The sequence below is a fragment of the Polyodon spathula genome, chromosome 4, assembly GCF_017654505.1.
Source record: "Polyodon spathula isolate WHYD16114869_AA chromosome 4, ASM1765450v1, whole genome shotgun sequence".
NCBI classification, from domain to species: Eukaryota; Metazoa; Chordata; class Actinopteri; order Acipenseriformes; family Polyodontidae; genus Polyodon; species Polyodon spathula.
The window spans coordinates 6,179,647-6,204,618 of NC_054537.1; the positions used below are offsets into that span (position 1 = coordinate 6,179,647).

The following is a 24,972-nucleotide window of genomic DNA, read 5'->3' on the forward strand; positions in this document are numbered from 1 at the left end:
TTTTGATTCAGCCAATGACAGACTGTGGACCAGTCGTGTCTTCCCTGTTGATTTGCTGTCCGTTATGGTGTGCTGTCACAGACATAATTTCCCCTGTGCCTAGATCAGCGTCAGGAAGTATGTTTAAGTATTTTTTTATGTTATCAGATTAGTTGTAGATTAGAATATTAAAGGGGGAAAGTCGGTATTTGTGCGCAGATTGATTTTAAAATCAAATTCACAGCACTTCAACATTCCAGCAGGCTTCTGTGCAAAATAGAAGACCGCTAGATCTGGAAGCTGATTGGCTGTTCGCACTCAATCGTTTTCTATATATATATATATATATATATATATATATATATATATATATATATATATATATATATATATATATATATATATATATATATATATATGCGCGCACGTTACTTGGCACAGGCAGATAGTGCTGCTTTTCATTCTTCTCACTCCATGCATGCCTGTTTTTCCCCAGAGTCTATATTGAGACACACTGTTGGGGTGCATTTGTACCACACTGTACTGGCAGTGCATTCAGTGTTTGAGTTAAAGACCCACCTACAGTACTAAACTAGATCATAGTCTGCATTGGGCAAAGCAGAAAACAAGCCGTCGTCCATCAACTCAATTCAGTGCCAACATTTTGTGACTTTGTTTTAAAATATGTATTACCTGGAAGAAAAGGGTTGGTATTGTTGTTTTTTTTAAATAATATATGTCCGAGATTCTCCTCTGAGTATTGTGCTAAGCCAAAACAGTGAACTTGCTAAAGTTATACAGATACAATGCAGAGTGTCATACTTTCCATTCTGCAGTAGAGAGGTTCTCGTAGAAGCATAGCTGGTTGCTGGTGCAATGTAAGGGGTAGAGAGATGACTAGGTCCTTTCCCCTCAGCAGTGACCCCTGCTGGTAGAGGTGTTGCAGCAGCAGCAGCAGCATGCTCCCCAGCACTGCTCATCCACAAGCAGCTCTGTAGTAGACTTCCCCAGGGGCTGCCCGCTCCCCTTAACAGTGAGAGTAAACCGTAACCGTGAACCCACAGTGTGTCCTGTCAGTGCACACGCCAACCTGGCTTAGAGAGCTAGGACTCAAACTTACAGCAGCCTACTGAGCTCAAGATCAACATGTCAGCACCCCAGTGTTTAGCCAACAGGATGATTCTGCTTCATTCGCTTTGAGTAAAGAGCACTCTGCAGCAGCAGGCTCTTTTCATTAAAATAGATGGAAAGGCAGCTGCTTGGCATTGTAAAGGAAAGGGGTGCTTTTCAAGCAGCTGGGTTGTTTGTGTGAGTCTACATACCAGATTCCTTAGTTTGTAAATCTGGACATACAGTAAGCAGCCACTTACTGAAAATAAATTATTTTGCACGGCAGTTTGGCTAGCCATAATAGAGTGTATTTAAAGAGGGTGAGAATTAGACAGTAGGTAATGGGCTAGGGCTTTTAGGTGAGTTTGTGATGGATTTTAACATACTTCTTTTACATAAAAAATAATCCTTATCTGGACACACCTGGTGCATATGAACATGAAACACAGCATCAGAAAAGAGCACAGTGCCAAAGAGCATTGAAACATTTTATGTATTCTTTTACTTTGTGAAAAGCATTTGGTGGACTTTGAAGTGTTTTGGTCAACTCAAATTATTATTATTTTTTTTTAAAACTTAAAAAAAAAAAAAAGAAAAACATTCTCTCACACATGTAAAACTGGTTTAATTAAACTATAAGCTGCAAATGCTTCCCTGTAAGTGTCTGTATTTGTCTAGATCACCTTTTATATATCTATCTTGCCTGCTACCTGTGGAGCCTGCTTTTTTGATCAGCTTCACACAGCTCTGTTTCAGTTGTTCAATTAAGATTCTGCTAGAGATAGTTGCATGGGTAGAGTGACAGACAGACAGTTAGGATTCATTTGGCCAACTGATATTTTGTTTGGAACCCTTACCCATGCTAAATTTGTTAGGAATTGTACAATGTGTATATATATTGTATATAGGTTTTGAAATTATTGCTAATTATCTATACAGACTTTGACTGCCTCAGATGATGCATTACATTGTCACAGCTGCCCTGGTTAAAACATAGATCCTGCTTGTTTGAAGGGCTCCTCTTGAGTTTGTTTTTTGGAGATGAAAAACTAAGAGGCAGATGGTTAGTCACACTTGATATTAACCAGGCAATAATTGACATTTTTAAAAATGATGATTAAAATATGCGTGTACTGGTTTAATATTTAGGTATATTACTCTAACCTCAATTCTGATAAACATGTCTTACTAAACAACTGAACACGTAAACTGATTACTGTTCACTCCTGGTTAACATGATTATTTCAGGTTTAAAAAAAACAAAAAAAAATTGGATCCATATTGGAATATTTAAATACCAATCAGTCATTATTTTCAGCCCACTAAAATGCAGTGCAGTTTTAAAGTTAATATTTCAGGTTTGGGGTTAGGACAGCCTGGTCTGTTTTACCTGTTTACTTGTTTCATTTACAAAATAATCTCATTCGGTGCTCATGTGGCTCCCCTGTGAATAAAACAGATCATTAAAACACTATTTTTGTTTTGATGCTTCTGACAGGTCCTGCAGTGTGTTAAGGTGCAATGGGTATGCGCAAGGTACTAAAACAAATGGTCTTGGGAACGAGGGGCCAAATAATGCTTGTACAATACACAAGGGGTTAAAATGTGATGCGGATACATTGGAGCAAGGGACTTTGTAATGCTTGTGTACAGGTTTCTGAGCCTGGTCTGTTTCAGCCTATACAGTCTGGGACTGGGAGCTGGCCTAGATTCCTAGATTTCATGGCTGTCCAAAGCTGCCCTCTGTCTGTCTGTGATCATCTGTGTTTACAGCCTCCTAGCTGTAGCGGGGGTTCTGCCTCACCTTCAGTATTGCTTATTTGAAATGTTCTGCTTGGTTTCTCTTTTCAGCACTCTGAGCCCTGACTCTGACCCGGCGAACAGCTTCCTGAGAGAGGGATTCGGACGTCAGAGCATGTCGGAGAAGCGCACCAAGCAATATGCAGACGCCAGCCAGCTGGAGTTCATTAAAACACGCAAATCAAAAAGCATGGATTTAGGTATTTGGAAGAAAAAAAATAGCGCTCTCTCTCTCTCTCTCTCTCTCTCTCTCTCTCTCCCCTTTTTTTCTTATGTATTTTTTTGTTTCTTGAAAATCCAGTAGACCGTTTAAATGACTAAGGACATGTTCATTTTCTTCATGTCTAAGGTAAAATGTGATGGTTGTTATTTACCATTGCCAAATACCACAGATTCCAGAGGTAGATAAGAGTTTGGATTTTCCCTTCATGTGAAGAAGTATTTTAACTCTTTCAGATTTAAGTCTCAGGAGGACTCTGTTTTATGGAGGGAATGAAAAAAAACAGAATTGATAAGAGGGCAACATAAATATTTATTATAGCAGCAATATAACTCAATTTCTCCTAGATGGAAGGGCTAAATGCTAGGATGAATTACTCTTAAAGGAGGATTTTACATTTCCAAGGGGTTGAGGACAAAACAATACATTCCCAGCCTGAAAATCCAAGTTTTTTTTTATTTTTTTATTTTTTATTTTGCTCTTATTTTAGTTTTACTTCTGTGAAAACCATAAGATCACCAGTGAACTTATCATTATAGTGTGAAACATTGGCTTACATTTTATTAAAATCAATGTGACATTAAAAGCTTGAATTAAAAATATATTTAATGTTGGGAGGTCTGAGCTTTAGCGTCTACACTCCTACAGTTTCCATTCACCCTTCAGAGTGTTATCTACCTAGCCTTCCAAAATGCCCCAGTAAATAAACCCCCATGTGAAAGTATAGCTCAGTGTCATTTACACAGTATGGTTTGCTAATAAGCAGTGCTTGTTAATACAGACTGTAAACTGTAAATCATTTTAACCCTGTACATTCTGAATCTTTTGACATGACGGTACAGTATTACATCATGTGAATATTCTTATACATGTGAATAAAAAAGGGGGGGTTTAAAGTAGATGAGTTTAGTTTAGAATCTGTAATTGTGTCTGTCACTATACTGTTAGTCTACTAATGGTTTTGCATAAATAATGACATGTCCATTAAGTAACGATTACCTTTGTCACAAGATGCACATCAGAAGGTCTTCATATGCAATTCCTGTCTTGTTTACTTCAAAATAGTGTGCGTCTAAAACTTGTAATGGCCCCAGACTGCTAAATGGTTTAAGTCCTGTTTCCATCATTGTAATCGCTTCAGTGCTTGAACCAATAATAGCGCAAGCATTTTATTTATTTATTTATTTGTTTGTTTGTTTGTTTTTATATTTAGATTTCTTTTTTTTTTTTTTGAGTGCTCCGTCTTAAACATGGTCCTATATTGGCTTAATGCCTTAGTTTTCAGATTTTAATCTAGTGTTTTTTTTTTTTTTTTTTTTTATCTTGATGATCTGTCAATGTTGGTTTATTTGGAATTGATTGTGAATTCCCCCACCTTGAAATTGCGCTAAGCTGCCCTATTGTATAGGCTTGATCCTCCTAAAGGAAAGTAAAAAAATAAATTAAAAAAAATAAAATAAAAAAACCCACGCACAGTGACAACCTGCTTTGGCTGAAAGTAATATGCTAACATACTAGAACACATGCATGTGATTTCTGTGATTGATCATCCTGCATGATGTTTAATAGCTTTTCTGTTTGTTATTATGAGTGATGTGACTGCTTGTGATTTAAAATGATCTGCATGACGAATGACAGGTGATGAATCACCTCTGACTCAGAGAGAATCGGTAATGTTATAAGAAAGCATGTGGAATGTTCAGACTAACCAAGCTAATTGTTTATGCGTTTTGCTTTTTAACAGTAGCGGATGAGATTAACCTCAGCCCTCAGTCTGAGCAGAAGGAAGGTAAGGAGTAACCCCATACATTAAACAGTTAGCAGCTTCAAATGACATGTTCTTATTTTGTGTTCTGATCTTTGCAATCATTCAGAGACGTTCTTCTTGCAATTGTTCATTTTTTGTTTGTTTTTGTTAAGGTGCTTTGCTATGAATTCAGAAGCTGCTGTTGCTACATCAGCCAACATATTAGTAAGCAAGAGCACCATCTAGTGTACAGCAGTGCATTGCCAGCAAAACAAAAGGAAACTTGATCCAGTGGAAGATCACTAGATGCCACTGGCTGTCACTTGTATAAGGATACTTGGTCTGATCTAGAATATGGTACATTTATCTATGGCAGGCTAACAGTAATTCAATCATAAGTTGTCATACATGTCCTGTAAATATTGCATTGTGATTACATAAATGCATGTATTGCTTGTACTGAGATGATGTTTCTAATCAAGAGAATTACTAATTATCAGTCTCACCACTTTTTTCTTTCCACTTTAAACTGCAGCTCTTCAGTGAACGGTTTGCTGTCATATTTTGTTTGGAGTGTAGCTAGTGTCTTTAAAACAGATTGCACCTGTTTAGAACCTGTTGGACGGAGGACCAGTTTGGGACGTGTGGGCTCAGTTGTATTGTGAAAAAGGAGACTGTGGTGATGTATTTAAGGCTGATGTGTGCACTGTTCAGCTCTGCTTAAATGAATGGGCAGACTGACTGTCAGTAAATGACCCTGCTGACAGTGCTCTGCAAACTAAACAAACATGTTTACCTTAGGCTTATTCAGTGCTTTGAATGAATGTTAGACATAAATAAATAAAAGTCTGTAATGTCTCCAATGTATGGCTAAGCCATTTGGTGAGAACTCTGTTGAAGGAACATGAAAAAAATCATTAGTTAATGATCACAGATATAAAGGTAGGCCGGGAGAGCTGCGGGGCTCTGCCCAGCTGCTAATGAAGACTACAGTGTAGTACAGTGAGTTAGACTCACAGTCCTAGCCTACTAAAGGGCTGTTTAATTTTTTAATGGATAAGGGACGTTGCTTTAGAGGCTATCAGATACATGTACTGAACCTAATTACCCTTTCAACAGTTTGTTTAAAATCTTGGCATCCTGAATAGATTTATATTTCATAAAGCCACCTCCTATACACAAGCCATTGCATGCATGGCTTCATTATGGAAAATGGTCACAGAAGCAGAATCGTATCAGGACTAATTATAATATAGCTGCAGCTGCAATAATACGCTGTTGTGATTTATTAATGCAGTTTAGCAGATCACCTTACAAATGTAATTGTAATCAGTCTTAGCCAATTTAGTGTGCTGACTGCCTTTGATTTGTCTCAATTAGGAAAGTATTATTAGTGTCCTTAAAAAAACAAAAATCTGACACTGCAATATGTCCAGTTTGATGTAAGCCATTGTCTGTGGGGAACTGTCACAAAGAGTGAAGTCATGTGTTTGTGGAAGTGAGGGACTTTTTTCCATTAAAAGCAGAAGCAGCAGGAGACGTGTGTTTGTATGCGATAGATATCATATAATAGGCAAGCAGGTTGAGAACAGCATGTCAATAATCCCAGCAACCCTGGTGAATTTGTGGGCAGAGGGTGGGGGTTCAAATCAAATCTCAAACCTCGAAATGTCTTTGTATGCAAGATACCAACTAAATACAGTGGCTGAAGTTCAGATTGGCTTTTCCAAAGCAATTACAGGCGGTAATAATTTTGAGATAGTTTCTCAGTTATTGTTTATTTTTTCTGGAGCTCCAGCTTTCACACAAACCAGATAGAAACGATGGGCTTGGTGTAGCGGCTAAGATGCAATGCAGAATAAAGAAACTATTCTGTGGTTTTTCACTGTGTGTGAGTTTCTTTGCCTTAGTTTCAAGGTTATTTTATTTTTACACTTGCCATAATGTAGTTGCTCAGAACAGCAGTGATGCATCTGTTTTCATATCCCGTAGATTTTGCTTGTGTACTCTGTATATGTACTTTGCTCACAGTACCAGACAGCTTTAGCACTAGCTTTATTTAAGCTGAGCTACTGTACATTGGGTTTATGCATTTAACATACACATGCTTGCTTGGAGACTAATTCAGACCAGTTCCACATGGTAGTAATTACAATTGCAGTAGTTGTTTCATTGACCCTGACTATGTAAAGCACTGGAATTCATAAATGTCCTGAGCCTTCCAAATAAGAACATGGGCCAGACATAGTGTAGTTTTTTTTTTTTTTTTTCCTAAAAATATTAAGGGTTATCATTAACAAAAACAAAAGATACATCCTGGGAAATACCAAGTAAAATGCCTGACTATTTCTGGCCTGGAAGGCTGCTTGGGTGGTTGTTTTAACTTAATGGTACAACTGTACTGTCATATTGTACATCCTGTTCCTGAAGTTTATTCAAATCCAACCAATTCCATATGGTTTGCATTTATTTACATGACAGGATTTTGATCAGATTGATAATTTCAGAATTCCCCACCAGTCTATTATAAATAAAACAAATAGTGGGAGAGTTTAGTGTGTTTTTAAATTTAACCTAAAGAAATTATGCATTGTGAGATTGGATGCAAGCCAGAGAATGGTGTAATCAGCATGGTTAAACGCCAAGCTTTGTCCCCCCAAGTAGACAATGTCTGGAGCCTCAGAGGGTAAAGTTTAGGCCTTAACCAGTAAACCACCTGTGTCAGGAAAGATAAATATTGAATGTACTGAATTTAGCTACTTTTAAAGAAAGGAACAAACACACTGTGCTGCACGTTTGTTTCCTCTGCTGTGATTTGGCAAAGACAACACTGTTATTTCCAGTGTAAACTGATCCACAAAAGACAAAAGCTACGAAAATCCATACTAGTCAGGAAAGCCTTCACAGTGCACACTTAATTGAAAGAGGACTCAGGAGTCAAAGTGAAAAGACACGCTATGTTGGTGTGCCGTATTCATTAAAATACATGAATAAATCAAAGAGGATTCAACAGTCAAATGATTTCTTTTTATCTTCGTGTGAGTTGAGCACCTCAGGTTGTTGATTATAGGAACATAGGCTTACAGGAAACTTTGTCTTTAGTAAGAAAGCATGGCAATAGATTTGTAATTGTTTTCCTTTGGTGCAGGTTTATTTGTACTCACTAATGTCTGTTATACTTGTGTTTCAACTTAAAGGATCAGGGGAACGCTCAGCAGCATTTGTGCATGGTCCATTTAACCTACTGAAAACAAGCCATTACGTTATTGATAACTGGAATAACCATCAGACAGGAACAGGCCACATGTCCAGCTTTTGTTCAAACAAAACGGAAGAGGGGGGTTCCAGACCTTGTTTGCACAGTGGCCATCCATATGTACTGTATAACAGCATTAGAGATTATGTATTCAGTTTGGCTAACCCATAGGTAGGTGATATGGATTCTTCCACCATATGAGCTTGCAGTATTGTTATAGGTAAAATACATGTTCTGCAAGTATTTGTTTAATTGTGAATGTTTTTGCAGCACATTGTTAAAACCAAGCTTTTGAAGAAAAGTGTAATTTGCAATAGAGAGCTCTTCTTTGGTGTGTAAAAAAAGCGACTCTTTAAACTGAAGGTGGGAGCTGGTAATGAAATGGCGCTGTTGTTTTACAATCAGTCATGCACCAACACACAGAGAACAACCTAATTTCCTCTCCATTTCACACTTTCAGTTCTGTAGAAGCTTTTGTAATTTGTTAAACGCTGTCAGTATAATTATAAATATAATAATCCTTTTTTTTTTTTTTTTACCGGATTATTGTATCCAATCATTATTCAAATATAAGAAAGCAATGCAGTCCTTTCTCTGTAAACACATTTCCCTTTCATTTATCAAACCTATTTAATTTGTTTTTATTTAACTGAAGTAAGACTGTAAGGTAAATGTATTAGTGATAGTAGCACTAATGAATAATAGTCATTCTAGATACAATTATATATAGGGTGTAGAATGGTTTGCCATTGTACTCCTGTTTAAAAACTGGGGCGAGGGGTTGGACTTTATTGCATGTTTCTCCAAGGGTTCTCTCCTTAAGCTTGTTATCTTAGTTCAGCACACTGTTTTGCACAATTGATTGACCAGCAGGTCCTATATGCTGGTACTGATCAGCATGCATGGCAAGCGCTGCCTTGAGATTTTATGTAAAACACTTGCTCTAGTCCACATTGGTTTTTAACAGAGATGGATACATTATCCTGTTTTCTTGAAGCCTTAGTTAGATCTTTAAAGCCACATTTTGTGCTGCTTAACCACCTTGACGTTGTTTTTAAGTGGTTTAACAAGCTGCTCCCATGCAAGTTAATTTTCACAGCGCTTCGGCATGAGTAGCGGGGTGGGGTGGGGGGGTCCGAGGTGGGCTGCAACAAATCCTGAGGTCACTTCACTTGTGGAGCCTCCCACTGCAAGCTATCTTCAGCTATCCATGACCACCCCCAATACAATAATATACTTCATATTCCTGTAATGCATCATTAGTTTTACTGTACCCTGAGAAAGCCAGGGCAGAACCAATGCAGGCCTCCCTCTGGGGCCAAAGCCACATTTTGGAGAAGTTTTCTCACAGAACAGCAGATCTTTATGGAGCGCTAGGATACTAAAGGAAGCTTTGGTTTCCCCCAAGAGTTTTGTCACTGGCCCTAAAAGCCCCTCTACTGTAAATAGTTTCAAAAGGTCATGCAAACAAAGAGTAATTAAGGAAATAAAAATTAATAGGCCTTTCACTCATTAACCATATCATTTGGTAGAATTTATTGTAAGTTAGTAGGAAACTTAGTGAAGAATCAGCAATATTTATAGAGCAGAGGAGGGTGTTTAATTTTCAGACTTTTTATGTATTTATTTATTTTCTCCAGAGCGGGTGCCAAGGTAGGTTGTTGCGTTGTAGACATATTGATTCTGACGTAAATAAATAATTGGTTTAAACCTGTTTCTGTGAAAGAGGCATTACATTGGCAATTACAGATCACAAACTTTATAACCAGCAAATCTGCACAGCCTCGGCTTACCCCCACCTCTGCTTTACTTTCCTAACAGAAACGATGGCCAGTTTAGTTTTTATGAACAGTTTTTAAATGTGAGCAAGGTTTTCACGCTTATTAGCAATCAATAAATATTTTTGTATATGCTGCATTCCTTTGAATTTAAGAGACACTTTTTCAACCATTTTTTTGCTTCTCAAAAATTGCCTGCGTCTTAAATTTGAGTACAGTTTTAAAGTATGTGCATTAGAATCGCCAATAAAAGATGTGACTACCTGAGTACACAAACAGCAATGTGACTGACAGCCAAGAAAAAAATATGAACAGAGACATCACTGCCTGAATACACAAGCAGCAACATGACTTACAGTTCAGTAAAGACGAACCAAAACTTTACTGCCTGATCTCGACTCATCCATTACATTCAGGCAGCCATTTCAAAGAGGTATCATTAGCTTCCTAAGGAATTTGAAGAGCTTTTACAATTTCAGCATTTCTAACAAACACTACCAGCTTGGACAGATCACAAATCAGACTGATCAGACCCCCATATTTTTTGACATGCCAAGCCATACCACGAGTTCACAAACTGGGAGAAAAACAGGTGTGAGTAATCACGACTGGAAATGAGAAGCAGCACATAACTGTAATGCTCTGTGTGATAGCAGACGGCCGCAGACTGCCTCCATATACATAATTGTGGTTGTATCTTTGTAATTGGAAATTTATTTTTTGCTTGTTTTATTTATTCTTCAAGTTGAGGGTGGGAAATTTGGCCTGCATCTTAAATTTGAGGACGTCTTAAATTCGAAAGAATATGGTAACATTTTAATGATCTATTACAAAAGTTGCATATCATGTTAAAAGGAAGTATCATCGTAGAAGTTTCTATATACTATCGATTGTTTGGCTGATCTATAAACTGAAGTGTTACCACAAAAACATAGTGTTCTATATGGAATATAATAACCAGATAATATTGCATGCCTCTACAAAAATGCATACAGTTTCCTGACTTGCAGTAAGTATCCTATGGCAAAAAATGTCATGAACATAGACTTCTTGTTTGAAGAATCATATTCAGCATATAGTTTTCTAAACACACCTCCAAGTGTGTTCGACACAAAGAGGATTTATTAATGTGGCTTACAGAGCGGCGCTGGCCTTACAAGGTCAGGGTTTAGACCCCAACCCAGGATGCTCTGGGGGCAGACTGTCTGTCTATGCTCATATGCTCAAATGTGATTTCCCCCATACCCCCCCTCCCTTACACAACCAGTACAGTAATTGTTTATGCAGGATAAAATACATTTTTGGGGATGGAAAAAAAGTATAATACTATACAGTACTGTACCGTACAATGCAAATTATGGCATTATGATTTCCATGGGGGAATTGGGCTAATCTTGGCCCATTTCATGATAGACTACACTGCAGAATCAAATCATCACATTGCTTGACAGTGTATCAGAACCTCTCTGCTCCTAATAGTTAGTTCCTCAAGGAAAGGCATGGTTTCTCGTGCAGCACTGTCATTTTTGGAATCTAGCGTGCATCCAGTGTATACTGGGTAATTCAACAGTACATATTGGGTATACTGCACACTTTATACAACTTTAGTACGATATACATGTACTGTATGGGTCAAGTGAATCCCAAATGGTTTCTAGCACAAGCACTCGGGTTGCCACAAAAAGCACAATTCACGTTTTTAAAATATGTTTTCTTCTCAAGGTTCTCCAACCAGAGACGTGGGCCCTTCATTAGGCCTTAAGAAGTCCAGCTCTTTGGAAAGCCTGCAGACGGCTGTCGCCGAGGTAACTCTAAATGGAGACGTTCCCTTCCACCGGCCGCGCCCGCGGATAATTCGAGGAAGAGGCTGCAACGAGAGTTTTCGAGCAGCAATTGACAAGTCCTACGACAAACCCGCTGCTGAGGAGGATGATGAGGGAATGGAAACTTGTGAGTGTTAAAGAACAGTGCTGGCTGTGTTTTCTTTAAATAGGATTCCTTTAATAACCTTGGAAGGTGCTAGTACTTCATGATTCAGTTGCACGGTTACCATAACAACCTAGAATGCAGTTGCTTATAATTTAAATCTATCTGCTTATAATTTAAATATCCCAGAGCCATGTGTTCCACACTTCACATGCACTAAATACAGTATGCCATTTAGCTCAAGGGGTACGAAAAATAACAAGTACCTTGTTGTTGAATTGTAGCATGAATTGTATGCATGTTGAATTGTAAAGCATGCTGCCCATACTGTTTTGGTAAACCGAATTTGAATGAGGAATAAATACAATTGAATTCAATAAGAAATATATACACAGCACACAGGATAGTCATATCAACATACAGTGCAATCAGCATACTATTTTGAAACTCATGTGCATTTGCACTGATACATAATACAATATTTTGCATTATTGCACAGTGTTCGGCACAACATATATCATTCAGTATTGAATTACATATTAACTTACCAAGTACCTTCAAACTTGGACTAAATTATATTACTGTAACCGCCTATCTGTTTTATTTTTGAGTAATTGTTGGTTGTGTTCCAAGGGGTCATCCAATAGGAATCCTGCTTGAGAATGAATCCCCTGTAAGATGAGCCTGATTACCATTCTGCAGTGTATCACTGACCTCCCAAGGGGGCTGCCAGAGGACCGGGGGGTTCAGTGTGAATGAACTGGCATTTCCTGTTTACAGACTTGGTTATTTCAGGGCTTTGAAGGAAAATACTTTTAGATGCTATAAATTGCTTTTCTGTTTTTACACTAAGGGGATTAGATAAAGACAATGCATAGGGTATGTATTTGTGTGTGTATTAGCCAAAAAGTAAAACAAGTCAATAACGGCTTTGTTTTGCCATTAATACTTGACTGTATTTTTAACACAATATAATGATTTGTAATCCAGTGCTATATGCATACTCACAGAGTTTACAGAGTACTGTAGTGGTTTGATTGTGTCATTGTTGGAATGGAAAAAGGTTTAGGCATGTGTGAAAAAATGCTGTAAAGTAAGAATGCTTTCACAAATAGACATGTTAATAGATTAGATTTATCAATTAACTAAATGCAAAGTGAGTGAACAGAAGAAAAATCTAAATCAAATCCATATTTGGTGTGACCACCCTTTGCCTTCAAAACAGCATCAATTCTTCTAGGTACACTTGCACAAAGTCAGGGATTTTGTAGGCGTATAGTCAGGTGTATGATTAAACAATTATACGAAACAGGTGCTAATGATCATCAATTCAATATGTAGGTTGAAACACAATCATTAACTGAAACAGAAACAGCTGTGTAGGAGGAATAAAACTGGGTGAGGAACAGCCAAACTCAGCTAACAAGGTGAGGTTGCTGAAGACAGTTTACTGTCAAAAGTCATACACCATGGCAAGACTGAGCACAGCAACAAGACACAAGGTAGTTATACTGCATCAGCAAGGTCGCTCCCAGGCAGAAATTTCAAGGCAGACAGATGTGCTGTCCAAGCTCTTTTGAGGAAGCACAAAGAAACGGGCAAGGTTGAGGACCACAGACGCAGTGGTCGGCCAAGAAAACTTACTGCAGCAGATGAAAGACACATCACGCTTACTTCCCTTCTCAATCAGAAGATGTCCAGCAATGCCTTCAGCTCAGAATTGGCAGAAACCAGTGGGACCCTAGTACACCCATCTACTGTCCGGAGAAGTCTGGTCAGAAGTGGCCTTCATGGAAGACTTGCGGCCAAAAAGCCATACCTCCGACGTGGAAACAAGGCCAAGTGACTCGACTATGTACGAAAACACAGGAACTGGGGTGCAGAAAAATGGCAGCAGGTGCTCTCGCCAAAGGGCTGGAGAGCGGTACACAAATGAGTGTCTGCAGGCAACAGTGAAGCATGGTGGAGGTTCCTTGCAAGTTTGGGGCTGCATTTCTGCAAATGGAGTTGGGGATTTGGTCAGAATTAATGGTCTCCTCAATGCTGAGAAGTATAGGCAGATACTTATCCATCGTGCAGTACCATCAGGGAGGCATTTGATTGGCCCCAAATTTATTCTGCCGCATGACAACGACCCCAAACATACAGCGATAGTCATTAAGAACTATCTTCAGCGTAAAGAAAAACAAGGAGTCCTGGAAGTGATGGTATGGCCACAGAGCCCTGATCTCAACATCATTGAGTCTGTCTGGGATTACATGAAGAGAGAGATGCAACTGAGGCTGCCTAAATCCACAGAACAACTGTGGTTAGTTCTCCAAGATGTTTGGGCCAACTTACATGCCGTATTCCTTCAAAAACTGTGTGCAAGTGTACCTAAAAGAATTGATGCTGTTTTGAAGGCAAATGGTGGTCACACCAAATATTGATTTGAAGTAGATTTTTCTTCTGTTCACTCACTTTGCATTTTGTTAATTGATAAATATAATCTATTAACATGTCTATTTTTGAAAGCATTCTTACTTTACAGCATTTTTTCACACCTGCCTAAAACTTTTGCACAGTACTGTGTGTGTGTGTGTGTGTGTGTGTGTGTGTGTATATATATATATATATATATATATATATATATATATATATATATATATAATGCTATATTTTACAACATGTAAAAATAGAAACAATAGCTTGCTGCAATATTCAATTCTATAAATTGCAGCAAACTTAATTTTTAAGCAGTCCTTACATCATCCAATCCAGACATTCTTGATGCTTCTCCTTTTCTGCTATTCATTGTATTTGAACTGCAGTGATCAGATACACCATTGCTCATTAGAGCTTCTTTCCCATTTCTTTTGAGATGTCAGTAACAGATTGGGGTTTTCTGGGTGCCTGATCTTAACAAGCAAAGTGCTTGCTTTCACACACTCAGAACACCCCCTGGAGAGGCAAGATTACCATCTCTAGCATGTTATCGTAGACAAAATCATTAAGACCTGGAGAAATTAGCAGTGTTGTCTAATCTCTGATGAGTTTTTATTGCCAAATGTAGTTCAACACAGAGGAGCTGGCTGCTACTGCAGCTGCAGTTAATGTCATGATAAGTGTTCTAGAAAATGAATGATAAAACTGGTGTCTGGTTAGCCTACTCTGCATATCTCTTCCCATAACAAACCTTGCATAACTGAATAGGGTTAAGCTGCAGTGTCAGCTGGTATCCTTGTCATACATAGCTCTACGGCAAGGCTTCATTTCAGTAATTTCCTTTTGAGATGACCACATAAAAGCAAATACTGATAACTTATAAAAACAAATCCCACACTTCTTTATAAGAAGAAACATCCACTAGCTGATAACGTGCTTCGTCTTGTGTGCTAAACGTGGAATTCACAATGTATGTAGATGCATGCTGTCCTCCTTTTGATAAGGATTTTCTCTCTTTTCTGGGTATGAAAGCTTTTAAATAAGCCATGATGTATAGTATTAATTAACCGTAATCTCGAGACATCTGCCTCGGCAGGATTCTGAAATGATGTAGTGAAATGTTGCTGCTTTAGTTCTGATAACTGGTTTGAAATTAAGATCCCAGCTTTTCATTTATTGCTTATTTAAACATGTAATCAGCACGACATTTATTACAATTAGCTACATTGACAGCCATGGTGAAATAAGTTCATTTTATTCCAGTCATATATCTGAACAGCAGCTCACATCACAACGCTGGAGTTGAGATTGATTAGGAAAAGCCATAAGAATAATAATTTCGTATTGCATATTGTGACGGCTAACTTCAATACATTTGTTTCCTCATGTTTGTTACCTGAATTTTAATTCATCAAGGGGGAAAAAAAAAAACACAACTTGAAATTGCAACTGTAATTGCATCGACAAGAGGCCTTAGAAACCTCAGGAGAGCCAACTACGAACCCCACTGGAGGAAGACTTACAGCAACACCAAACCTTAGAAACGCATAACATTTACATGATTGTGTAGGGAGCCCTGACTGGCCCACTCGGGATCTTCGAGAGACGAAACCAGATCCTTCAAAGCAAACAGCCTTGCAGCATGTGTTACTTAGCGTAGAAACACTGAATATCAACCCTATGAAGTTTGAGAATGCCTCGTGCATGAGCAAGTTCTTGATTTAAGATTGACCTTTTATTGCGATGACCCGACCGCGTGGACTGTGTGGTACTGTAAATGGACTCACTCATTTCTAAGCTGTCAGAATTGTTTTCATCGTTCATAGCCACCCTCCCTTTACTGTAATCTTTTCATACCCAAGCTTTAATGCAATGCAGAGTGCAATGGTTCCCTGATTTGTATTGCATACATTATGTACTCTGTGATTCAGTAATTGGCTGTTTTTGTAGGTGCAAGTTCTTTCTTATTCCAAATATGTAAACAATTGGCACTGGTAAAATGCAAGGTAATGTAGTATAATAAAATAAAACTATGCAAAACTTAATTGTAATTAGGCATTGCTGTGAGGGAAAACTGCTGTGTTCCAGTGTTGTGTTTGTAACTGTGAGGAAAAAAAAATATTGCCAAATCCCAGTGGAAAACAAAGACATTGAGCTAAAACCCTATCTTCCAAATACAGTATACCTACTGAGCTTTTATGTTCACAGAGCAGACAGAGGACTCAGTTCTACATAGATGTAAGGTCCTAGATCCCTTATTTGTGTATCAGAATCTAGTCTCACTCTGCTTTTGCATTTTGTTCTTTCCAGTGGAGGAAGACACAGAGGAAAGCTCGAGGTCTGGGAGAGAGTCGGTGTCCACAGCCAGCGAACTTGCCCTGGGCACCAGCTCTGTCTCAGGCTCCATGGAGAGACAAGTGAACGGCAGCCAGGCCAAAGAAGACAAGAAAAAGGACAAGGGTGGGAAGGATAAAAAGAAGCAAGACCGCGACAAAGAGAAGGACAAGAATAAAGCCAAGAAGGGAGGGATGCTGAAAGGCCTTGGAGACATGTTCAGGTAAGAGCTTCCTCCCCACACTACCCGAGATGCTGTTTTCAGTACAGTGCTTGACATTGCATTATTCCAGGTAAACCCACCTCCATAGACATCAATGTTGTAAAATCAGTCTCTTTTGAACAGTCGCAGTTAGTTGAGGCATATCCTGGTGGTTGGTGAGGAAATACCTGTTAACAGTTGGACATATTTCATGATGAATAGCGCTCTACAGTCTGCTGTTCAGTTAATGTAAGTTCAAGAGACACATGAGCTACAAATGCCATTGTTGAGCAAATTCTTTTTTTAATTAAATATTTATGATAGCACTAGGTACAGTCATTCAGAACACATCTAGGTTATAAGTGATCTTCAAAAGGATTATATTAAATATAAAACACTGACATCTACTCACATTGGCGAATACTAAATGTCAAAAAAGTATCAGATAGTTAATTAGATATATTCAATGCTCCCTTGCTACAACATGGGTCTCGGGACACACACAATATGAGTGTTATAACTAGAGCGTTCTAAACAGGGGAAGGTGTGGGGGGCGCTACGAGACACACAACAATACTCATCTGACTAAAATACAAAATAAAATAACTCCCTCTCTATAGTGCACATATAGTGAAGCAAAAAAGTAACTTTCCCTCAATTAACCATACATAAGGCATAGTGTAATCAACGCTAAATTTTTTACAAAAAAAAAAAAGGTAACATTCCCACTCATGGATCATTTTAATTAGCAGTTTTCAAACTATAAATAGCTTGGCTAAACGGCGGTTGAATTCGAAGCGACAGACAAGCAAACCAAGTGCGAGAAGGAGAGTGGGTTGGGAGAGTGGAAGAGGGAATGGGCTCGTCCCAGGTTCGGCTGCAGGAGCGGGGCTAAAGTCAAGCTGAAGCGTCTCGTCTCCCGGAGAAAGCTGCAGCTCCTCTCACAACAAAAAAGTAAGTACATTAGGAAAGATAACCACCAGGCTGATATGTATTTAGTTATAAAACAAATGCTGAAGATGTCTGCATTATAAAGTGCCAGCGCAGCTTCTCTTCAGTTCAGTTACTGTATCAAAAGGGAGATACAGAAATGAAAGTTAGACTGAGAAGTTGTTTACAGTTTGAACACCGGTACTGTATTTACTGTAGAAATATTGCATGATTCACTAGTATAGGACATGATGTAGGAGCGTTATATCCAAGGCGCATTATAATCGAGAGCCTTATAGCGAGGGAGCACTGTAATAATACAATATATAATCTAATGTAATGTAAGATCTACATCATGATGGTTCTTTACTCATGTGGACCTTTTTGATTGGTTATTAGGTAGTTTTAGAAATCTCATATCACATCAGTGATTTCAGTCTAATCACTCTGTATCTTTGGTTACACAGAGATCGACCCTTAGGTCGACTCTGCTCTTTGGGTGCTCCATTTGAATGGTAAGCCAATACAAACGATTGTCGGTGATCTATAGGTTCAGATTATATAGTGCAGTTAATGTAATACACTATGTAACACAATTTTTGTTCCTGGGTAGTAAGTGTTATTTCCTAATTGCTTAGGCCTCAAAAGTATAGAAAATGGCTATTATTCCCCACAAACTTTGCTTTTGTGACCAGGACAGTGATATTTCAAAATATCACTATTTCCAATGGGAAAATGGGCAAATGTGTGTCTTTTCGTTCACATAGTCAGAAAAAAACAACATATGAATCCAAATTAACATGTATTTATACTAAAGTAATACACAGATGACTACAAAAGATTCAGAGGTGAGTAGTTTTTGAGATTTACGATTATACTGTAAATACAATCTTAAATATAATCGTAAATCTCAAAAAACTACTCGCTTCTGAATCTTTTGGTAAAATATAATGTGGTTGTCAATATAATGTGTGTGTGTGTGCTTGTGTTTACTAATGACTGTAGTAGTATAATATGTGTTTTGATATAGCTACATATAGTTAGGTTAACAGAAATATAATATGCAAGGTGCCTGCATCAACAGGTGTACTATAGACTTGAATGTTAATTTACAGTAGTGCACATATACATTTCAATGTATGGTGTGTCGGTTTCTGTTCTGTGTTTTGAAGGTGCGAGTGCTTGAACTTGTATTCTTTTACCCCTTTCAGGCAGATAATCTTTCTTCATTACATTAAATTGCAGCTACCACTTAAGGGACACAACTGCTGTAACTGACATGTTCTGCGTTGTCTGCATTTAGCCTGAGGGCTTTAGATCTCAAATATGCAAACCGACAGCTCATAAACTCAGAATGTGGCAGTTGCTTCTTGCCTTCATTTAAAAAAAAAAAAAAATGAGAGGGGGAATCAGAGCGTTTCTTTCCGGGATCTTCATTAAATCAATGCACACAGTCAGTTCCCTTTGGAGCCCTGGGGCTGCAGTGCCTTCGCTTCAGCACAGAATCATTACTTTCAGGGCCCCGGAAGAATCTCCACACTTTAAGGGAATAACTCACGGAAACAATGTGCTTACCTACAGGTATTTGATAGGCTTGGGACCAGGCAGTATGCTATCCTTTTTTTTTTTTTTTTTTTTTTTTTAATGGACTTTGTGAACTCATTTGCATGTAGTTTGTCATGGATTTCATCAACAAAGGTACTTGAAATGTAGTGTACCCAAGAGCATTAAAACGCTTGTAGAAAGACATAAAGTGAATAGCTGGAAACCAAGCTAAAACCAATTCTAAATAAGAATTTGCGTATGATTTACACAGCAAGATAAACAAGAACATATAAATAACAATAACAAAGATGAAATAACATCTCTATCGTATTGTTACTATGCATTATCTCATGAGATATAACCACCTGATGTAACATGTGTGTTGCAAAATGAAACATACACAAACACACACTTAAATTTGTGAGGCATATAATAGTAACACTCCTGAATATCCTATAACAGCAGGGAGATCCTTAAAGCCACACACATCACTGTCATTAGTTACTGATCCTATTGGGTCTGTTGAAATCCTCTGAGCTTTGCCTTAGGGTGCTTACTACTTTAAATGCACTCACTGCACCAAGGACCTTGCATTTAATTGACTAAACAATTCTCCCTTTTCCACTAGCTAATTTATGAACTGTGTTTGAAGTAGTATAGACAGATCACATTTTGTGATAGATTGAGTGTTTTTCACAAATGAAGTTAATGCTGGAGGAATGATGCCCTCTTGCTCTTGGAGTGAGAGAGACAGAGTCTCCGAGCCGTTGGCGTTCAGGGTGGCTTCTGTGCTGTGAGCACTGGAGTAAACTAGGGCAGCCACTGCTGCTTCGCTGGAAACCTGCACAACTGTGACGGATCAGGAATGTGTTTTTTTTTTTCAGTCACTGCGTGAAGGAAGCGCATTAAATCCACTGTGTCGCCCTGCCGTCTGAATCTGATCCACTTTGTTGCCCTGCCCTCTGAATCTGATAACTGGCAAGCCTCACAGATGCATTATTTGATATGATAACTATCATATGGAACAGGCTCTGTGAAAAACAGAGCTCAGCATGGGAGAGGGGATATAGAGATGTGAATCCCATTTGTTCATGATTTTTTATATATATATATATATATATATATATATATATATATATACACACACACACACACACACACACACACACACAGTTTGTATTAGTTACTGCTGTATTGTAATCATCCCTGGATAAAACGGGATTTGTGATTCAAGATTCAGAGGCACATTTCAAGTTTCACGTAATAATCATGCTTCTCTTTGTCTGTGTTTATTCCCCTTTTCAGTGTTTATTATTTAGAAAGTGTTAGGCTTTTTGTAGTTTGACCAAAAAGCTGTTGCTTTTATTTATTTTATAAGTGCCCAGTTCTGGAATTGAGGGATCAATAAAACTGCTAGAACCAAATGACTGTGTGTGATGTCCCCTGATGCAACAAAATACAGCACAATGAGTGGTGGGTAAGCGAACACAGTAGTCTCCAAGTAGCAATGTTCTTTCAGACTTTATAGGATAAACACCTTTTACATTTTTCTGGGAGTTTAGCTGTATGTCGGTTAAAAACAAAAATCAGAAACTCTTATAATAATGTACAATAACTGTAGCATTTCTGATTTTAATTCTCTCTCCATTAGGCTCATTTACACCCTTTTGTTTGCAGGAAATTACTGACTTTCATTGTCGTTTTTGTTCCTGCTTTATTGTACACATTAGCACACCCGTCAATAACAGTACTTTCAAACCTCTGAACCGATTTCAAAAGCACGTGCTGCAGACAGAAACATGTATATTTTTAAGTAAGAAGGTTAAATAAGTTCCCTAGAACCAGCTCTTACTATAAAAAAGCCTAGCCTGACAAAACGAATGTGTGCAGCAAGAAAACGCCAACACTGCAAACAACCAACTACTGACATTAATCTCCAGTGAAGCTGCTTCTCGTATGGTGATGAGACGTCAGTTTCTTGGAAGACCATTAGAATACTATATTCTTTATTACAGTGTCTGAAATGCTCTAGATGTTGCCTGAAATTTGCTGCTTCAGCTTACTGATCTATACAGTGTTCTTCTTGTGATCCCCAAATCTCACTCGGGTACTGTATGTACTTATTGCCCTATAGATAATATAATACCGCCCAAGGATTAGAGTGCCAGACTGCAGTGTAGATCTTATTGGGTTATTTATTTTACCTGCCTTAAAATGAACTGTGAAGAACATTTGGAAAGCTCTAAAGTCATAGACATCGGCTCCTTTGAAAACACTTGGAGCTTGCTGGTGTGATTCTATATTGTAAAACCATGAATAAAACTCATGATATCTTGTCACATTTATACAGTGTGAAGTAACTTTAAGACAAGATTGCAACAGTAAACAACAGAAATTGAAATACATCAACAAAACTACAGAATCTGAACACTTGAATTCCCTTGTACAGGAGAATATACTGCACAGTGTAAAATAGGATCCAGTGTCTGCATTAAAACCCTGGTGTCACTTGTCGATATATTTCAGTGCCTGCTCTTGAAAGCAGTTCACCCAAACCTGCTAGAAAAATACATTATTGTTCTCTGAATGAAACAGTGATATTGCATATCCACCTTCCCTATGAAGATAACCAGAGTTTACCAGTAATGTAGTCTGTTAAAAATATGTACAGAAGTAATGACATAATATGCATCACCTGAAGATCTAAGTATGCAAAAACCATGTGGCAAAATCTAATATTGGATATTTGGCTCTCCAATCCCTACCTTTTAGTTTTCCCTAAAAGAATTGCCTTGCCAGCACTGTCCGTCAAGCTTCTAGAAGACTGGAGGGAATTATTATTATTATTGCTATTAGTTACAATACAGATAAAACGCAGCTTGTCAAGCCTACAGTAACTCTGTTAGCTTTACCCATACTAGGAGACAGAGGGAGTGGGTTTCTGTGATGCTTTTAAATGCAGAACTTGTTCAGAAAGCAGCACAGCAGCTAGGAAATTAAAGACCAGTAACTAGCCAACTGTCTTCCACTGCCAATTCAATACAAACACAATATTGTAGTATTACCATTAAAATCTAATACTGTAATTGCATTTGAAAAGATTACGTGCATGCAGTCTTGCAGTGTTGTGCTTTAGCCATTGCTGAGGAGGGAAATGTCTTAATTAAATTTGAAATCTTGTTTAGCTGAAATTGGATACACTGTTGTCTTTTACACAGTGGCTTTCAGAGTGCTCTGAACATGCTCAAATTCATAAATATATTATGAGGAGCTTTAAGTCCCACATTGCAGCAATGTCAGACAGGCATCTAGAGACCCTCCACAGGGCAACACGCGAATGAAAGGAACTGATTATTTGTGTTTTGCTAGTAACCTTTCAATGTTATTTATGCTCCCATTTCAGAGTATTTTTTCTCCTTTTTCTGTCTGCTCGTGTCTAGTCATTTGGCTAAAAAGGATGGGCTGCAACCTTCCTTTGATCATCCTGAGGGGAAAAAGGGAATATTATAGTCACTTAAGCAAGCTGAAAAAAGACCCATATAAATCATTTAAAATAAGCACTGCTCTGTGTGACTCATACACTCTGATCTTTCTATTCTTTATCTCTGTGTTCAAATATATATTTTTGATTGCCTTATACAATTCAATTTTAAAAGACTCAAACTTAAAAGGATTGAGTGGAAAGTATATGGTACTAGATGGGGGAGGGGGGGCACCTAAAGTCATTATCTTATCTAACAGAAAACCTTAGAACAGCGTGGAGGAGTACTGATGCACACTGCTCTTCGTTGCTCCATCATTTTCTGTAATAGGTGTTGGAGGACATGCACGTTTAATCCAGATCTTGTTCGGACAAATACCGATGGTAGGACCCAAACTGTCCAATACGGAGTGATTCACAACGAGGTACATAGTTCAGTGAGAGACTCTGATAACCCCCTCTGTAAGGGTCATGTTTATTTACCTCGAAATAAATCAGGTACTGTTATTTATCTTTAAAGTCTCAGCTGACCCTGCGAGTTTCAAAGCGGCACTTGGCAGTATTCAATATAGAATGTACATACTGAAACACTTGTTGATTAAGCGTTGAAGTTAAATTTTCTGTAATTGTACAAGCTTCCATTGTACTGTGAAGTACCTGCATTGACAAGAAATAAATATTTTGTTATGTTAAACTGCATATGCAGGTGGATTTTTTTTAACATTAAAAATTGTGGTAGAAAAAAAAAAAAGCCAGAAATCAGCCCTTTCAAATTGATGAGAATGTAAATTTATAGAAGATATTTTCACTGGTGCCTGGTACTTTCCACAGTGTGTTCTCACAAAGTTCAGTGGATTAGTTGTACTCTGTTTTACTCAGGGGGAAAAGATGTTCTTATGTTTCATCATAATTTATCTACAGAGCTCAATATAGCTTTCAACGTAGTTTTAAGTACAAAAACAGGTAAAGTAAAACATAACAAAAATAAAGTAACTGGATACAGTAACGGATGCAATGATGCCTGTCAATACATTGACATAAACTGGATAAAGAACAGAGGCCAAGCAACAGTAAAAGTACCTGGCAAAAGATGCACAGTAATATACGTCTGGAACAAAAGGACTGATGGCAGTCAGTGATAGATAACAAACTGTGTGTGGCTTCCACCTTGTGTTAAGTGCCAAAGCTACTGTTGATACTACTGTTGTGAGTGTGGCTATACATAGTCTCTAACGAAATGTTTGATTTAACAATGATCTATTTTTCTATTGTAATTGATGTGCCTCCGGACATTCTAACAAATAAATACATTATAAAATATGCACTTTAAAGTAAATCTTATCTTAAGAGCTTAACTGTCGGATTCTCACTTAAGAAAAGCATTCCCATGGCAAACATATATAGTTAAGGGATACGGTGTAGATAAGTACTGCTGTACATGAAGGTGAAAACCGCCGTTGGTTCTAAGACCAAACGCAGATTCCAGAGGCACTTAATTCAATGGTTTGGGGTTCAGGAGGATCAGTGTTATCTGCACAGCTTTAGTTTGTCATACAGACGAGAACCAGTATGCAACTATCAGTGAGAGTTGTTTTCACCAAGGAAAAGGATTCTATTTTTCTTTTTTCTTTGTTTTCTTTATGGTTTTTGGCACAGTATGGCTCACTCGCTCTAGTAGAAAGGATGGGGGGGGGAGGGGGGGTGTAATTGGAGCTTCTTTCCTTCATTACAAAAAGGCTTTTTTATGTATTTAATTTTCACTTGCATCCAAATATTATCTGGACTGACCTGTTACAGGGAGCCGAAACATCACACAGCAGCTGATCCCTTCAGTGCGCTTCCTTGGGCTGTCTGTGAGTTTTAAATAGAAACCCTCTGACATGCACATCACCTTTGCAGACTACAAATTGACTCAAAGGAAGCGCAGAGCATGACAGAACGAGTTCTCCCGAAATCCCCTTTCCCATGTACCTTGGCATTCCTTCTTCAGCAGAATAAACAACGATAACCCAAGTGTCATATTCGATCCCTGTTTTTTGGTCAGGGCAAAGCAAAACCAGGTCAAGGGCAGATTTCAGATGCATGGAGAAGCTGGATTATGTAGGAATATGGGAGAATAAAGTATTTCATAAAAACAAGGTTAATCTGTTACATTGACATGTCAACCCCTCCCCCATTCACTGCCTGCCCCAATTACTTGTACTCGTGAAAAGCTGTCAGCTGTTAAAACTGCATTATGT

General features: G+C 38.1%; 1 protein-coding gene across 12 annotated transcripts in view; it reads left to right on the forward strand.

Moving 5' to 3' along the window:
* LOC121314090 (partitioning defective 3 homolog) overlaps positions 1 to 24,972 on the forward strand; it is a 377,684-nt gene that overhangs the window by 263,167 nt on the left and 89,545 nt on the right. For 9 of the 12 annotated variants that reach the window (XM_041246939.1, XM_041246940.1, XM_041246943.1 and 6 more), the window contains 4 exons: positions 2,941 to 3,089; positions 4,854 to 4,898; positions 11,613 to 11,840; positions 16,551 to 16,797. In XM_041246939.1, the coding sequence (XP_041102873.1) occupies positions 2,941 to 3,089; positions 4,854 to 4,898; positions 11,613 to 11,840; positions 16,551 to 16,797 (669 nt within the window). The remainder of the gene's footprint in view (positions 1 to 2,940; positions 3,090 to 4,853; positions 4,899 to 11,612; positions 11,841 to 16,550; positions 16,798 to 24,972) is intronic. The other 3 variants (XM_041246942.1, XM_041246952.1, XM_041246950.1) reach the window with 1 other exon arrangement.